The sequence below is a fragment of the Lutra lutra genome, chromosome 9 (genome assembly GCF_902655055.1).
Source record: "Lutra lutra chromosome 9, mLutLut1.2, whole genome shotgun sequence".
In the NCBI taxonomy this organism is placed as follows: domain Eukaryota; kingdom Metazoa; phylum Chordata; class Mammalia; order Carnivora; family Mustelidae; genus Lutra; species Lutra lutra.
In genome coordinates, this window is record NC_062286.1 from 117,710,683 (window position 1) to 117,728,974 (window position 18,292).

Here is an 18,292-nt window from a genome sequence, read left to right on the forward strand (position 1 = left end):
GATTTGCCAGGTGATGCAAAAATGGCATCGATCCAAATTTCCTTTCCATCTGAACATTCTCTCCTGTACCTCAGGCCCTCTGTGTTGGCAGGAGGTAGACAGGACCCAGAACCTGGGACCACAATTGCTTGTCTAGCCTCCCTCACATGGCTTGGGGCGGCAGGAGGGAGGCAGGTGCTGGCTGTCAGGGCCCAGGCCTGTCCATCCATCCTAGGGCCTGTCCATCAGTCCCTCCGTGTCCGCAGATCTGGTTGAACATTTCACTCAGGGCTGTGAGTGTCCTGGGCAACCACTAAGATGCTCCCAGCTCTGGGGGCCTCTGTCCAAATTGCAGACAGGAAGAGCAGGATTTAACCTTCTGTTTCTCAAGTTTACCCCATCAGAGCTTCTCAAACCTTTTTACTGCAATCGTCTAAGAGTTCGGGGGTGCTTTGGGCAGCACATACCAGAAGCCCCAACTAACGGGAGCTCAAACAAGACGGCAGGGGCTCTTATGAGTCTCTTTGGCATCTGATGAAAATTGTGTTTCACACTGTCACGAAAGAATGTTTTTAAAAGGATAAAGTAATTTGATTATAAAAGGAAGCAACTACATTGAAAACCAGTTATGAAACAGTGAGTGGGTCCCCTGAGAAACAGATGCCAAGGCAAGATGGAACATGCCAGGGGTTTAGCCTGTAAGGAGTAGGGGGAGGGAATAGGGGAGCTGGGACGGTTGTCAGGCCCTAGTGTGGGAGAGAGGAAGGAAGAGAAGCATCTAGAGGCCTCGAGAAGGCCTCTGGCCAGAGGAGGTCCTTGTCTCCCCGGAGTGGGCCAGGCTTCTTGTCCCCATGGTCCTCAGTTGGTGACAGGAGCAGCCCCTGCAGGAGAGGCACAGCACCAGGCAGGCACAGTGCCCACGGCTGGAGTGGTCGCTGACCTTTGGTCCAGCAGTCAGCATGACCCTCCCATTAGAGACCAGCTAGAGCCTCTCCAGGACCGCCAAGCCAACTATGAAATGTTCTTGATGCCACAGCAGTTTCATTAACAGCTCAGGAGAGCCTAACAGCAGGTCCGTAGTTAGCCTAATTTCAAAGTCATAATGAGCGTAAACAATGTTTTGAGATATTGGCCACAACCATAACGTGGTATGAAAATAACTGAGATTTCTTTTGAAAGTGAAGTCACAGGTGTGGCCAATACTACTCTAGTCTGTTGTCCACATTCATGATGGAAGGCCATGGGAAAATCTGCTTAGGATGAAAACTGTTCTTCTCATTCTAGTTTACGGATGCCAGGACATTTCCTTTAGTGATGAAAGGTCGATTCCAGGAATGACTCAACAGCCTTGGTGGTCAGCCCAACAGCGTCATCTGTCCCCACCCCAGTGGGCTGGCTGCTCCCCTCGGTCTCAGTGTGGCTGCCACACCTTTAGCTTTGTCTCCTCACCCCTCTACCTGCCACAGGAGTAAAGGAACACCCTGGTCTTGTGTCCCTTTTGAAGAAGACACGAACTTCCCAAAGGTCACTGTGGCAGACTTCCCCTGCACCTGTGGGCCCATGTGTGAATTATCCAAGTGGCGGCAGGGGCGTGGGACCACCGGGAAGGCTCAGACTCCCAGAGGGCAGGACCACTGGGAAGAGCTGATCCAGGTGGGGTTCTGCTTGGGGGAGCCTGGCTGGCTCAGTGGGCAGAACGTGTGATTCTTGATCTCAGGGTCATGAGTTCAAGTCCCACGTTGGGGGGTAGCGCTTACATTAAACAAACCAAAAAAACAAATGGGGTTCCATTGGCAGGGGAAAAAAGGGAATTTTTCCCTACTTAGGGTTGCTGAGTAGACCACCAATCACATCTATAACCCCCAGTGAATGCCACGTGATGAATGGCCCCCAGGGGCAGGGCAGGAAGCTGGCAGCGGGCTGAGGGTCATGAGTGACCACAGGTGGTGCAAAATCAAAGTATGGGTCATTTGGATAATCCGTTCATATTATTTCCCAATTGATTTATCTCTTTTAGAAAAATAATATATTTTAACTCCCAAATTATCAAGTAAGCTTGCTACTCCCAGGAGTAGGACCATGTCTGGTGTGTGATTTTGTGTCCTCCCTGGCCCTTTGCAGGCGGTGCGTGAGCCTCGGGCTTGTGAAGCAGATTTCACTACTTGGGTTTGTCACCTGCTGGTTGGGTAACCTTGAACAGAGTGCTTGGCCTTGTTGCTTGGTTTCCTTGGCTGCAGAACGGGGATAGTATTAATGCCTACATAGAGGATTTTTTGGAAAAGCTTTAACGAGGTTAAGGTGTGGAAATCTTGGTGCCGGGCGCGTAGGAAACAGCCACAATTGTTATAAACCATTCCCCCAACATTAGTGCTCGGGTTCGATGGCTGCACCCCAGAACTCAGTGGCTCCAAACGAAAGTCATGTCTTATTTAGCTCCTGAGCCTCCACTTTGGAGAGCGCTTGACAGGGAAGGCTCCTGGCTGCTCCAGTGTGTGCTGGGATGGCTCCCTCGAGGGCTGAAGGATTCGCTTCCAAGCTGGCTCACTCCCTCAGCTGGCAAGTCGGTGCGTGCTGCTGGCTGGGAGCTCAGCCAGGGTGGAGGGCAGGAAGACTCAGTTGCCCTCCGTGTGAGCCTCTCCATGTGACCCGAGCTTTCTCCCAGCATGGTGGCTAGCTTCCAAGGGCAACCATCCCCCAGGAGAAAGCTATATTGCCTTGATGTCCCAGCCTTGGAATCCACACAACGTCACTCCTGCCGTATGCGCTCAGTAGAGACAGACCTAAACGCTCGCCCAGATTCAAGGGGAGGGCACATCGACTTCACCTCTTGTCAGAGGGTGGGGGTAGCAAGGTTCTGGAAAAACATATGGGACTGGAAATATTTTTGGGACTGTTTTTGCAAACTACAATCTGCTGGAGCTAGATAGTAGGTGATTTCCAGTCTTAACAACCTTGATATATTACCAAGCAGGAAGTTTATTTCCCTGTTGGGGATGGTTCCCCTAGGAAGGCAGCTCCTGGAAAACGCATGTTTGCTAACATACTGACAATGCTTTAAACAATAAAGGCATTTTATTACCTCATCTAACAAGAAAGCCAGAGGTAGGAAGTTCCAGGCTTAGGGAGGGGCTCAATGATGCCATTCAAAGCCCAGGCTCCTTATCTTTCTTACTTGTCTGATCACTCTGCAGCCTCTGCGTATTGGCTTTCTGCCATCAGACATGTCACCGTGTCACACCACGTGTGACAGCCGTAAGCCTCACCACCTCAGACGACAGCATTCAAAGAAAGAAGGAAAAGAGCCAGGCATCTCTTTGTCTCCCCCTCACTCCCTCCCTCTCTCCTCTTCCTCCTCCTTGACGCTGATCTTTTTAAGGAAGGGTTATATTTTTTTATATTTTTAAGGGTATCTTTAAGGAAGAAAGTCATTCTTAGAAGCCCCAAAGCCCCAAGCGGGTGTCTCTGTAGGTCTCATTGGCCAGAACCAGTCACGGGGTTCCAGACAGCTGCAAGGGAGGCCGACAGAACAGGTGTGTGGTCTCTCTGGCCTCCGTGTGAGAGGTGGGCTCTGCTGGCCAGAGAGAAGGAAGGGAATGACTGTAGGGAAGGCAGCCCATGAAGGTTGGGGAGTGGGGGGCTCCTAGATCAAAAGGCAGGAGACTTAATAAAACTTCTCCCCTGAAGTTCAGCAAAAAATATGCGCGAGTTATGGGGGCACAGCTTGGTAAATTTTCACAAGTTGTGCACATGAGCTCTGAGGCCATAGACCGAGCAAAGCCGCCAGCCCCTCAGCAGCTCCCCCGAGACCCTCTCCCTCTCACTACCCCTCCAGGCCCCAACAGCATAGATGCCTTTGTACTTTATATCCTGGGAAACATGAGGTATGTCTGGTCTCTCTCCATCAACGTTGTGTTCACACCATTCATCCCGACTGACGTGGGTGATTGCATGCTGCTCGTCGTCATTGCTGTGTCCTGTTCCGCCGCGTGACTCTTTACCCACCTGGGAGTTTCAAGATTGGAGCTGCTGGGACTCGTGCTGCCGTGGACATTCCTGCGCGTGCCCGTGGGTGCCCGGGTGCACGCGTTCCTGCCGTGCAGGGGCCTAGCAGAGGACCTTCCAGGCCGGAGCAGGGGCCTGGGTTCAGCTTTCGTGGATGCTGTCTGGTTTCCAATGATGTGCACTCTCCCACCAGCAGCTGTGAGGGCGGTCTCCCCAGTCTCACTGACCCTGGCTATTGTTTGTTTTTCATGTTTTAATCTTTAAAAAAAGATTTTATGTATTCATTTAAGAGAGATAGAGATCGGGGAGGGGCAGAGAGAGGGAGAAAGATTCTGAAGCAGACTCCACACTGAGCGCAGAGCCCGGCATGAGGCTGGATCTCACCACCGCGAGATGGTGGCCTGAGCCGAAACGAAGAGTCAGTTGCTGACCTGCTGAGCCACCCAGGCACCCCGCTGTTTGTTTTTAATTTAATTTTTTTTTTTGAGTTTCCTTATGGTTTTTAAAATTTTTTTAAAGATTTTTATTTATTTATTTGACAGAGAGAGATCACAAGTAGGCAGAGAGGCGGGCAGAGAGAGAGGGGGAAGCAGGCTCCCTGCTCAGCAGAGAGCCCGATGTGGGGCTCGATCCCAGGACCCTGAGATCATGACCTGAGCTGAAGGCAGAGGCTTAATGCACTGAGCCACCCAGGTGCCCTCAATATAATTTTCTTTTATTATGTTAGTCACCATACGGTACATCATCAGTTTTTGACGTCATGTTCCATGGTTCATTGTTTGGGTGTAACACCCAGTGCTCTGTGCTATCCATGCCCTCCTCCATACCCATCACCGGGCTCACCCGTCCCCCCCACCTCCCTCCCCTCTAAAACCCTCAGTTTGTTTCTTAGAGTCCACAGTATCTCATAGTTCGTCTCCTCCTCTGATTTCCCCCGCTTCATTTCCCCCTTCCTTCTCCTAATGTCCTCCGTGCTATTCCTTATGTTCTACAAATAATTGTCTTTCTCTGTTTGACTCAAGGAACATGGAGTGGTATCTTCTTGGGATTTTCATGTGCATTTCCATGAGACTTATGAAGTTGAGTGACTTTTCTTTGTTTACACTGGGTGAGCTTCTTCTGTGAAGTGAATTTAAGTCTTTCGCAGGGCCATAAGCTGTTGGAAGCCCTTATGCGCACTGAGAAGGGGCTTTCCAAAATAGCAGTGCCCAGGAGGCGTCGCCTGAGCCACTAGCCATCCTCCATAGCCTGTGGGCACCCTGTCTTCTGGGTGTCCACAACTCGGAATCAGGCACGCAGCGCTGTTGGCATAGCGGGGCTGGGTTTCGGCTCCCACTGCTCCCAGGGCTGGGGGCCCTTCATGCTTTGGCAACCTGGACAGCCATACCCGACCATTCTACCTGCCCCTACATTGTACAGAGAACCTCACACTGGCCACCTGGGCCATGCTCAGAGGAGAACAGAGGGAAAAGAGAGTTTGCATTGTCTGGGTGCAACGACTCGGGGGGACCTGCTCGTGGCTACAGATGATCAAAGGGCTGTTCTGGGGCCCAGGGATCAGATTTGTTTTGGGAGGCCCTACAGGCCAGAGCCAGGCAGGCAAATCTGAGCTCAACAGAGGTTAGGCTATGAAAGCTCCATGAGGTCTAGGTCACTGTGAGTGCATCATGCCCAGCACACAGTAGTCACCTCGTATTTGCCTTTGGGGTGACTGCTGAATAGTGCTGTCCTGCAACAGATGGGCTGCAGCAGGAGGTGGGGTTGGGTAGTGAGCTCCCCAGCACTGTGGTCAGGCAAAGCCAGGCAGGTGACCATGATAGAGGGATTTCACGGAGGGAGTAATGCGTTTGGCGCTGACTGCTCTGCATGATATGAAAGATGTTTCCAGCCCCTAGACTCTGTGAAGCTTATGAATTACCCATGCCAGGATTCAGTAAAGGCAGACTGATCAGTATTAGTTGAAGCAAAACCTAATTAGGAAGGCAAATTGATTTCCAAAAAAAGAATTGGAGGATGTGTTCCCAAGACTGTTAGAAATGGTTTTTTAATTGTTGGCTCTTTTGTATTATTCATGCCACTGTATGCCTTTGTGAGCAAAGTGGGCCTCTGTCTCCTCCCCACTTCCTCTCCCTCTTGCCAGGCTTAGAGCTTTCTCTGTGGCCAGGCTGCATGGTGCTGGGCTGGGTCATTCCTCTGGGGAGAGCTGGAAGCCCATGGGAAAGGCAGAGAGGAAAAAATGGTGGGGAGGTGCCCCAGGCACTCCGGCCAACAAGGAGCCACACGGAGCTGAGAGCCGCCCTCTCTGTCCTCCCCCCTCCCACCACAGGTAGCCCGCTCGCAGGGGAAGGGCATCTTCCTCTTCCGGAGGCTGAAGGACATCATGGACTGGAGGAAGGTGAGCTTACCTCTCCCCCTTGCACCCGAAACCTCCCTCTGCCCTTGCTGCAATGAGGGGGCCCCCCTTTCCTTCCTTCAAGGCTTGGAGGGCTGACAGGGAGGCTCTGGAGCAGACCCCTGGAAGGGGGTCTCCGAAGCCAGATTGCCTGGGTTAAAATCTTGATTTTGCCCCTTAATAGCTGTGTGACCTTGGGTAAGATACTTCATCTGTCTGTGCCCAGGGAAATAGGGGATAGTAGTAATAGGACCTGCTGAGGACGCAATGAGTTAATATGACTAAAACCTGAGAACATGGCCTCTGTACCCAGGCCTCCTGCTCCCCTGGCCGGGGAGAGTTTGGCCAACTCTTCCTGCAGATCCTAGGCTGAGCCTGAGGTAGCTCCCTCCCTCCCCACCACGCCATCCCTACCCCAGATGTGGTGTTAGTGGAAATCCTGGGTCCAGTGCTGTCTCAGTCACTTGGCAGCTCTGTGGTCTTGGGAAAATTGCTGAGCCCCTCTGAACCTTGGAGAGGCTAATAGTGCAGAGTGAGGGAGAAGGGCAGGATGACCTCCTACACAACCAGCACCTGCCGCATGAGCTGGTACTCAGTGAATTTCCCCTTCCCCTGCGTCTCCCAATTCCTCCCATGAAACCGGCAGGGTACCGCAGGAAAGAAGCTCACTAGCTTAGAAGCCCCGCCAGCCCGCAGCACTGTCAATCCTTCTGGAAGCCATGTGAGTACAGGTAGGGGGTGGTCCCGCGCCCAGGAAGGGAAGGCCCGGTTACCTTGGGGTGGGGGTGACAGTAAGTCTAGGAAATTCTGCCCTGGGGGCCAGGAACCCTGACTTCCAGGGGCTCCCTGCCAGTGGGCTGTCCTGTGACCTCACCAAGTGTGTGACACTTGCTTTCGGGCCTCAGTTTCCTCACAAGGTTACTGTGAAGGGGAGCAGTGGGTGAGAAATGGCTTTGCAGATGTTAAGGTGCCGCGCAGCAGGGAGAGAAGGCGTTGCTGTCTTCCTGAGCTGGGCTGGCAGGGAGAGAACTTGTAGGGAGAGAAGGGACAGGAATGTCCTTGGGCATCTGTGTGGTGTGACAGGCAGCGCTGACCCATGGAACCTTCTACAGAGCGGGGGAAGGGGGTGTGTCTGTGCTTTCCCCAGCATGGAGACCACTAGCCATGGTGCTGACATTGAGCGCATGAAAAGTTGGTGCCGCTTAAGGGCTGGATTTTTTTTTTTAAGTTTTTATTTATTTATTTGACAGAGAGATCACAAGTAGGCAGAGGGGGGTGGGAAGCAGGCTCCCCGCTGAGCAGAGAGCCTGACTTGGGGCTTGATCCCAGGACCCTGAGATCATGACCTGAGCCGAAGGCAGCGGCCCAATCCACTGAGCCACCCAGGCGCCCGAGGGCTGGATTTTAAACTTCTTTCCCTTTCTTTCTTTTATGTATGTAAAATTTACCATTCAGACTACTTTTCAGTGTAAAATTTAGTGGCATAAATTATATTAACATTGTTGCGCAACTGTCACCACCATTCACCTCCAGAACACTTTCATCTACTTTCAGAAGTCTGTCCTCAAGAAGCACTAACTCCCTATTTCTCCTCCCCACCCTGGCCCCTGGCAGCCATCCTTCTACTTTCCACTTCCGTGGATCTGACCACTCTAGGGACCTCCTCTAAGGGGACTCAAACAGCATTTGTCCTTTGTGTCTGGCTTATTTTGCTTAACATAATGTCCTCAAGGTTCATCCATGTGGGAGTACTTAATTTCATTTACTTTTAATCTTTTTTTTTAAAGATTTTATTTATTTATTTGACAGAGAGAGATCACAAGCAGGCAGAGAGGCAGGCAGAGAGAGAGGAGGAAGCAGGCTCCCTGCTGAGCAGAGAGCCCGATGCGGGGCTCGATCCCAGGACCCTGAGATCATGACCTGAGCCGAAGGCAGCGGCTTAACCCACTGAGCCACCCAGGCGCCCCTACTTTTAATCTTTTAAATAGAAATGGATGGCACAGGTCTGGAGGTTAAATGCCAAGGCTCTGGGCCCAGCCTACTGGTCTACCACTGCACGGCTGTGTGACCTTGAGCAAGTCAGTCCCCGCGCTGTTCTTCAGGTTTTCATCTATAAACCGGGGATAGCATGAATACTTCTCTGATAGGGATTGATATGCCCCGAGGAGAGTACCTAACAGAAAGCCTCCTACACAGGGAACGTTCCATAAATGTTAATAATAGTTATTATCACAACTAGGACGCAAGAAGTTCTGATGACCAAAAGGATGAGATCCCTGTGGAGAACTACGTGGCTCAGCGCTATATCGAAAACCCCTACCTGATAGGAGGTGAGATGGCAGCCTCTGCCCAGAACAGCGTCGGAGCTGTGTGGCCGCTCTCGCCTCTCCAGGCAACATCTTCCCCTCCCTCCTCCGGTGACCCCATCCTTTTTTATGGCTTTAAACACCCTCCCAGATGCCAGAGATGCCAGCTTTCTGTCTCTAGCTGAGACATCACCCTGACACCCTGGATTCTGATGTCCCACAGCCTGTGGCATGCCCTCGTGGGCACCTCCCAGCAACTCAACACAACAGCGAGCCTGAAATCCAACCTCACCCTTACCCTGCTATGCAACTCATTTCCCAGCGTCCCCAATGTCCCCAGCCCCTCCAGCCCTGGTTGCTAAGCCAGAAGTTGGAGACCATTCTGGGTATGTCGGTCTCTTCTTCTCCCTACTCTGACCTCCATCAGGCTCACAAACAGCTCTTGAATCCATCTGACCACCTCCATCCTGGTTCTGGCCACTGTCCGCTCCTGTTCTCACTGGTACCCACTACTGCTCTGGTCCCCTGTGCTACACACCAACACAGTAACAGGGGGACAAGTCTCCCTTCAGGGGCTTCCCATGGTTGGCAAAACAAAATCCAAAAACTGCACACGAACTCCTCCAAGACTGGCCCCTGCTGACCTCGCTGACTCTGCCCCCTCTGGGCCTTCTGCCCCAAGACCCACAGTCCACCCATGTGGGCTAGGAGGGCACCTCTCTTCCTCTAGGTCACCACTTCTCCATGAAGCCTCCTTGATCCCATCTCTTCACCATTTCCCCAGCATTTCTTAAGATTTTGTTTATTTATTTGATGGGACACCTGGGTGGCTCAGTCAGTTGAGCCTCTGCCTTTGGCATGGGTCGTGATCCTGGGGTCCCGGGATAGAGTCCTGCATTGGGCTCCTTGTTCAGCGGGGAGCCTGCTTCTACCTCTCCCTCTGCCTGCTACTCTCCCTGCTTGTCTTCTCTCTCTCTGACAAATAAGTGGGTAAAATCTTAAAAAAAAAAAAAAGAAAAAAGAGATCTTTTTGGCTTTTTTACAAAAACAAATATTTATTTATTTGAGAGAGATAGAGATAGTGAGAGACAGCATAAGCTGGGAGGGGTACTGGGGAGGGGCAGAGGGAGAGAGGGAAGCGGGGTCCTAGCTTAGGAGGTCTGAGGCTGGGCTCCATCCCAAGACCCCAAGATTGTGACCTGTGCCAAAGGCAGAGGCCTAACAGAGCCACTCAGGCATCTGGCCTTTCCCCGCCAGTCACCCTCTCCTTGTACCTTGTGTGCCTTTATTGGCGTTCACCTCTGTCCGTCCATCATTATAACCCTCAAACCTAGCACGCTGCTGGGTACACAGTTGGTATTTGTTGCATAAATTCTTTCCTTGCCTCACAGGCCGCAAGTTTGACCTACGTGTCTATGTACTGGTGATGTCGGTGAGTAGCTAAGAGGGTCCCCTCCTCCAGCCACAGGTAAGGAACAGCTGGACTGGGAGACAGGAGTCAGAAGCCATTCTGGGGGGCACTTATGTGAGCTTGTCTGATTTGGCCTGCCTGGGAGAGCCCAGGAGGCTTCTGAAGAGAAGGGGGAGGATAGGTAAACAGATCCCACTTTGCCATCCCAGGGTCTGGATTTGCCCTCTAACTGTTCTTTATTCACTCAACCATCCATGGTCACCACAGCTAACTTTTACTGAGCACCTACTAAGTACCACGCCCCGGTATTTGGCAGAGTTTATTTCATTCAATCCTCCTAATGACCAGAGAGGTCGGCTCTATTATTATCTTCATTTTACAAATGAAGAAACAGATACAGAGGGGTTGAGTGACTTGCCCAAGGTCACACTGGTGGTTGACAGAGTTGGGGTTCAATTCCAGGCAGCCTAGCCCCGGAGCCTGCTCTCAAAGGAGGAGTTGCTATGCTCCCTCCCCCGACCCACTCATTCAACAGCATTCAAACCTTCATGGTGTGCCAGTGTATGCAGGCGTAGGACATAGGGCTGTGGGAGGCAGGCCCAGCCCTGGTGCTCCTGAAGCTTACCACCTGGTGGGGAATAGGGACACACCCTGAGCTGGGGTATTGCTTGCTGTGATGGAGCAGAGACAAGACCTGTTCATTCTGTTCCCTTCTGCATCTTCTTCCTACTCCCAGCACCAGGAAGGGAGGGGATAGAATCAGAGGAGGCTGACTTTGGAGCGGATTCTTAAGGAGTGATGCAGTGATGCGGGAAGGGAGGAAGGGAACTCCAGGTGGGGGAAACAGCAGGTGCAAAAGCTCAGAGGAGCAAAAGAGCTCCTATTCACTCCCTCCTCTGCTTGTCCCTCCTTTCCCTCCTGGATGCAGTACATCCCGCTTCGGGCCTGGCTGTACCGGGATGGCTTTGCCCGATTCTCCAACACCCGCTTCACCCTGAGTAGCATTGATGACCAATGTATCCTGGGATCGCTGCCTACCCATCTCCCCTGCACCCTGCCCCTTTCCCATCCCCCAGCTGCTCAGGGAGAATTTATTCATTCCACAGAACCCCAAGCTGTGGTCTGGCCACAGCAGATAGGACCTCGTCTCTTCCTCTGGGCCCTGACAGTCTTGTGGGGGGTGGGGGAGCCGCTAGTGATCCCAGAAGAGCGGCCCTGATCCGCTCAGAGCATCTCTCCCCAAACTGCTCTGCTTGACCATCGTTTGGGTGGTGTGCCGGCCATGTGCACTGGTTCATAGTCCTTGGATGGGGGAGTCTGAGCCCTTTTGGAGAAAGTTTGCAGCCTTTCAGATGCTTTAGTCATTGACTCACGTGTTCACTCAAACACGATGCCCTTTCACCCATTGCACTGGCAGAGGCCAAAAATTTGGTAACACGCTATGCTGGCGAGGCTGGGGGAACACACGTGTTGCCCTTGGAGTAGAAATCTGGAGTAGACAATCTGACGAATGTCTATCAAAAGGCAGAAACACCTGTGCTCTGACCTAGCAGTTTCTTTTGGGGAATTTACACTCTACGTATACTCAGTATAGGAAGAGAGAGGTTGAATGGTTATGCACTGTATAGTCTTGTTTGTGAGAGCAAAACAAACAAAAACAAAACAAAACAAAAAAAAACAATAGGAAATAAAACGAATAGCTCATTTACACAGTGGGATATTACGTGGCTGTTACAAAGGCATGGGGGGTGTGCTTTATGAAATATTTAATAATCTCGGTGGTGTGTTGCCAACTGGAAAAAAACAAAGTATAGAACTCAAAAGTATGCTTCCATTCATGTGACAGATCATATCTGTGTGTGTGTATCTGTGCACAGATCTCTGGAATGAAGTACAAGAAATTGAAAACAGAAGTTGCCTTTGGGAGGGGACTTGGGCAGGTAGAGACAGGTGTGGGGAAGGAGATAGGTCCTCACACACATTTTGGAGCCTTTTGACTTTTGAAGCATAAAAGTGTATTATTAGAATATTAGAATATTGATATTAAAAATAATGTTTCTAAGATTTTTAGACGTAGGCATCAGAAGAAAAGAGGTTGACAGTACAAAAACGGAGATGAAACTAGGTTACCTGCATGTGGGAGAGAAGGAATGGCAGGTGTTGGGTCTGCTGAGCTGCTGGTGTGGGCAGCCCAGCCAATGCTTCTAGCCAATGCTCCTAGCCAATTCCCGCCTCTCGCCTTAGTTTTGTCTCTCGATTACGGGTCTGTCTGAGCTACTGTCTGTACGTTGCCCACATGCTGGAATGGGAGTGGGCCCTCCTGGCAATTTCCTAAGAATTTCCCCCCTATCTTTCCAACTTCAGCATTTCTAGAATGTTTGTTTCATTTTGTAATTCCAACAAGCATTTATCATATCCAAGTTAACATCTATTTTAGGTTCATTTTTTGGACTCCATGTGTTTGGTTAAGATTAAATCATGCACGTAAAGCACTTAGGACAGAGCTGAGCCCAGCATGAGTGCTCAGCACACGTTAGCCAACCGCTCTCCCCTATTTATAAATGTTTGTGTATCTCTGGGGTCGTGGGGCCTTAATAAGCAAATCCCAGCCTCCTCCAGGACTGCTTTCTAGTGGATGAGTCTTGCTGTTTGTGCAGTGAGTGAACACACATTATTTTCGACAATGTCTTTTCATTGCTTTTAATTTTTAAATGTTAAAATATTTAAAACATATAGAAAAATGAAGAAAAGACTCTCGAAGAAATCCTGGCACCCATCATCCAGATTTGATAGATGTTGATACTTTGCCACATTTGCTTCTATTACACACCCAGCTTTTAAAACAATGAAGCAACTTTGGGGGCACCTGGGTGGCCCAGGCAGTTAAGTGACTGATGCTTGGTTTCAGCTCAGGTCATGATCTGAGGTCATGGGATTGAGCCCCACGTCAGGCTACACACTTAGCACAGAGTCCGCTTGGGCCGCTCCCCTCTGTTCTCTCTCTCTCTCTCTCTCAAATAAATAAATATCTCTTTTAAAAAGATAAAATAATAAAGCAACTTTGGATCACAAAATAATAAGACCCATTTTAACCTGACCTTAAATATATATATTTACATTTTTATATAGAGTTCATACACACTTATTCCAATATTATATGCACATATATACATACACACACAAAATACAAGAATAACCACTTCAACACTGTAATAATAAATAGAAATAAGTTAAAATACCCTTGCAGAATGGTAAAAGGAATGCTAAAGCATCTGTATGAAATTGTTACATGGAGGTCAATTGGACTGTCTTGGAAGGGCATCCAAGATAGACTATTAAGTGAATAACAACATGCAGGGATAGAACCGGTAGGTTTATGATCCTGATTTGGCTTTTACGGAAGGATGTTTCTGTCTAGAAAAAAAGTAAGAAAGGATATTCACTAATTTATTAATTCTGCAAACCATGGAGGATTAGGATCAGGTCAGGAACTTTTATTTCCAACTTCACATGTTTTCCTGTATTATTTTTTACAACCATTATATAGTTCTTTAATAATAAAAATAATAAAACACTTAAAGAGTATAGCTTTCACAATACAAGTAGTATAGCTTTTTTTTTTTTTTTAAAGATTTTATTTATTTATTTGTCAGAGAGAGAGAGGGAGAGAGAGCGAGCACAGGCAGACAGAATGGCAGGCAGAGGCAGAGGGAGAAGCAGGCTCCCTGACGAGCAAGGAGCCCGATGCGGGACTCGATCCCAGGACGCTGGGATCATGACCTGAGCCGAAGGCAGCTGCTTAACCAACTGAGCCACCCAGGCGTCCCCAAGTAGTATAGCTTTTTAAAGACAAATCAGAAAATTCGGGAAATGTACAAAAAGAGGTGGAGGGGGGGCGAGGAGAAAAGCCTTCTCTAGTCCTGTTTTCTTCAGACAACTACTAACCCTTCCAATGTATTTCTTCCCAGGTTCATTTGTATGGCTTTTTCTTGTTGTTGTTTGTAGTTTATGAAGGAGTGATCCCACCATATAAACATAACTGTTTTTCGCTAAACGTGTCAGTATTTTCCTTGTAGAATTTTTTATTAGTTATAAAATATTCCACGGAGTGGATTTACTGGTTTACTAATCCTCCATGCTACAGGCATTTGGAAATATTCAGTTTCCTCCAGTTATATAGAATGTCACCAAGAAACATACTTTTTATAAATCTTTTACTATATTTAAAATTTTTCCTTCAGATGACATTGCAGAAGTGTAACTGCTGGGTCAAGGGCTTATGGCTAGATTCTTTTCCAGAAGGTTCTTTTGTATTTTTACTCTTCCATTGACAAGGCCCTTTTTATCCCTGCTCTCCAGTTCTGAAGACAACCATTTTAAAAAGACATTTCCAGGGGTGCCTGGGTGGCTCAGTCGTTAAGTATCTGCCTTCGGCTCAGGTCCTAATCCCAGGCTCCTGGGATCGGGCTCCCTGCTCAGTGGAAAGCCTGCTTTTCCCTCTCCTACTCCCCTTGCTTGTGTTCTCTCTCTCACTGTGTCTTTCTCTGTCAAATAAATAAATAAAATATATTTTTTAAAAAGACATTTCTGAAACAACTGGCACATGTAGGTGAAGTATATATGGGCATTCATTATACTTGCAATGATTCTGTGAGTTTTGAGTTTTTCCAAAGAAAAAGGTTAATACATAGGTAACCGACTTAATGGGGAAGCAGGGTTTTTTCTTAAAATTTGCATTTCTTCCAATTGTATTTTTGTCCCCTTTACATGCCTTTAAAATTGGGAATATTTTATTACTGGAAACTTCAGGCATTTTCCCAGATGGTATTTTGCCAGTTATGTCTCCTCTGGTGTGTTCGTATCCCTCTATCTACTCATCTCTTAGGGCCATAAATTTTTATTGTTAACAACTTATGTGGGATTTTCTTGTGACAAAAAACATTAGCCTGTCCTAGTTGCTACAAAGAATCTTGTCTCTAGTCATGCTTGCTTTTTCTTTCTTTTTTTTTTTTTAATATTTTATTTATTTATTTGACAGACAGAAATCACAAGTAGGTGGAGAGGCAGGCAGAGAGAGAGGAGGAAGCAGGCTCCCCGCTGAGCAGAGAGCCCGATGCGGGGCTCGATCCCAGGACCCTGGGACCATGACCTGAGCCGAAGGCAGAGGCTTTAACCACTGAGCCACCCAGGCGCCCCCATGCTTGCTTGCTTTTTCATTCTTGCCTTGGTAATCTGATCATTTTTATGTTTACATAATTGGTCCATCCACTGACTTCCTCTTGATTTCTATCGTCATTTCTTTTCTTTTCTTTTTTAAGATTTTATTTATTTATTTGAGAGAGAGAGAGAGAGAGAGAGAGAGAGTGAGAGCATGAGAGGGGAGGTCAGAGGGAGAAGCAGACTCCCCATGGAACTGGAAGCCTGACGTGGGACTTGATCCCAGGACTCCGGGATCATAACCTGATGCTGTCGCTTAACCAACTGAGCCACCCAGGCGCCCCTCTATTGTCATCTCTAAGCTAAAAAAAAAATTTCCTGCTGAAAGATTTTATAATGAATCAGTTCCATTTCTCTACAGATTGGTTTCGATGGTTTGCTTACTCTCTCTCGCTTTCTCCACCTCTGTACCTGACTTGTTCAGAGGTTAAGTGACTTGTTCAGGGATGGCATCCAGCAAAGATGCTGGCAGTATTTGAACCCAGGCCCATCTGATTCCAAGGCCCACATCGGTGCTGTCTGGGCTGTTTGGTAGCCTTCCTCTTCAATGGCCAAGAACAAGTCTTTGTTTGATCTCTGGCATGGGAAGTGGGACAGGGTTTGTCCTTCTTGTTCACACGAGTCCTTGACCATAAACCTCTCCTAGATGTTCACCTCACCAATGTTGCTGTGCAAAAGACATCTCCTGACTACCACCCCAAGAAGGTGAGGAAGCCGGGCTTCTGCCCTCTAGGTCCACACATTTGGGACCAGGTTGCGGTGGGGAAGTGGGGTGCCAAGGAGCCCGGGACAGGCCTATGTTGGGCTCATAGTTCCCCAGTGAGGTCAGGACCACCCTTCCCACTTACAGGGCCCAGGGCAGGAGTATGGATGGAGACCCCCACATCACGTGTTTAAATAGTTAATTTACGACTCAAAGAAACACACCTTAAAACAAAATGTGTTCTACCCTCCTACCTTGACAAGTGTATTCTCATCTATCTTTCCATCTCTCCATCTCCCTGTCATCTATCTACCTATCATCCACCTGTCCATCCATCTGTCTAATAACCTGCAAGACGAGGTTCAAATTTAGAATTCTCAGACTTCCCAGAGTTAAGAGCCAGAACAGTGGGGCACAGGGAGAACTGCCCCCCCAGCTCACACCTGCTCCCTTCCTTTCCCTCCCCCAGCTCCATCCCGCACAGTGGGGGTCGCCTGCATGCACACACTCCCATTTTCCCAAAAGCAGTAACCTGTTGCTCATCTTTGGGCCTTGGGCACACACATGGTCAGTGCAGTCTGTCCCCAGGAAGGCAGGCCTGGGGAAGAAGCGTGTGCAGGGTGTTTGAGCAATGACTTATGGGGTCCTGGGTATCCTGGAGGCACGGGCCCTGGGCAGGCACCCCCTACCTGGCCCAGCATGCCGTAGTTTTGCTTCATAAGAGGGAATGTTTGAGGGTCCCAGAAGGCCGGGTCCTGGTTAATTGAGGCTCCTTCTCCCTCCCCCCACCCTGACCCGGGCACTTTGGGCCCCAGGGCTGCAAGTGGATGCTCCAGCGCTTCCGTCAGTACCTCGCGTCCAAGCACGGGCCCGAGGCGGTGGAGACGCTCTTCAGCGATATGGACAACATCTTTGTCAAGAGCCTGCAGAGCGTGCAGAAGGTGATCATCAGTGACAAGCACTGCTTTGAGCTGTACGGCTATGACATCCTCATAGACCAGACCCTCAAACCGTAAGTGGGTAGCCTTGCGGCCTGGAGGGGGCAGATGTGGTACACACGCCATATCTGGGTTTGATCTCTGCCACTTCCTTGTGGTGTGCCTCTGTCTGCCCATCTCTAAAATGGGCATTGTGCTTATAGCATTAGTATGAGGAATGACTGATGTACTGTCTATAGAGCACTGAACCCCATGCCTGGCACAACAGACCTTTCCAGAACATCTGCTGAGTCAGGGATCCTTCCCTAGTATTGGGCAAGAAACTTCTTTGTAAGCCCTGCTGTTTTCAGGATACAAAGTGTCACGTAAGGGAATAGTTACCATGTCACTTCCTGCCAAGAATTTGGTGCCCTCCCACAGTGCCCACGGAGGGGGTTGAACTGATGAGGAAACAAGCCTGAGGTGCCAGGGACCATAGTGGTGGCCCTTATGCGATACAAAAGGACCCAGGAGCCCAGTGGGGTTGTTCAGACGCTTGAGGCTATGCAGTAAGTCAAGGACAGAGCCAGACCCTGGGTCATCATTTCTGGGCCAGCACTGAGGCTCCTGGAGCCAGCCCCTTCACCGGGGCCTGTACGGTATGGACAGGCTCTCAGAGGTAGGAGCTAGAACCCTAGAATGAGGCCTACGTCAGATGCAGCTTCGAGAGAAACAGGGTTCTATGGCCAGTCTCTCCTCTGCCCCCTGCAGCAGGACAGGGCTGGGGAAACAAGCTTGCGGCAGGGTGGGGGGGCTGCATCTGCCACCAACCTGCTGGGTGAGCCCTTCCCTCTCTGGGCCCCAGGTTCCTGTCTGTAAACGACTGGGTTGCACAAAATCAGAATTTGCAAGCTGGAGGGCCTTGGGCTGCTTTTGGCCCAGAGTTTGGACTTCAGATGATTTTTTATTTAAATACATTGACAATCTCTAAAAAAAACCAGGGAGACATTTACACAACAGTCTGGAGTTTTGCCTTTTCTGGAAAACCCAGAGGGTCTGCCGACTCTGGGCTCACACTCCCGCAGAGGGGCTTTGGCCGGCCTGCGCCAGTCTCCACCCCTCCCAGCTCCTGTCCCCTCTGCAGGCAGGCATTCACTGGGAAAGAGGTCTTGTGCTCGGGGCTCTATTGGAAGAAGAGCAATAGGAGGGCGACAAGATCATTCCACCCCCTCCAGCTTGCCTCATTTAGGTACCACCTGGCCCCTGTGGGGATTTCGAGTTTGTGACCATTATTTTCAAAAAGTTTTAGCCGCCGAGACCTTTCTCCTAGTGGAAAAATGGAAAGAGCGATCTTGGTTGAATTGA

At 49.6% G+C, this 18,292-nt stretch overlaps 1 protein-coding gene across 3 annotated transcripts in view; it reads left to right on the plus strand.

The window, feature by feature from the left end:
- TTLL9 (tubulin tyrosine ligase like 9) overlaps positions 1 to 18,292 on the plus strand; it is a 40,794-nt gene that overhangs the window by 16,703 nt on the left and 5,799 nt on the right. The window contains exons 6-12 of one of the 3 annotated variants that reach the window (XR_007130435.1): positions 6,308 to 6,376; positions 7,020 to 7,094; positions 8,613 to 8,703; positions 10,071 to 10,111; positions 11,019 to 11,106; positions 15,954 to 16,012; positions 16,826 to 16,951. Coding sequence is in view for 2 of the 3 variants with exons in the window: in XM_047747202.1 (XP_047603158.1) it covers positions 6,308 to 6,376; positions 7,020 to 7,094; positions 8,613 to 8,703; positions 10,071 to 10,111; positions 11,019 to 11,106; positions 15,954 to 16,012; positions 16,826 to 17,022 (620 nt within the window). In the remaining variant the exon portion in view is untranslated. Of the gene's footprint in view, positions 1 to 6,307; positions 6,377 to 7,019; positions 7,095 to 8,612; positions 8,704 to 10,070; positions 10,112 to 11,018; positions 11,107 to 15,953; positions 16,013 to 16,825; positions 17,023 to 18,292 lie in introns of all 3 variants that reach the window. The other 2 variants (XM_047747202.1, XM_047747203.1) reach the window with 2 other exon arrangements.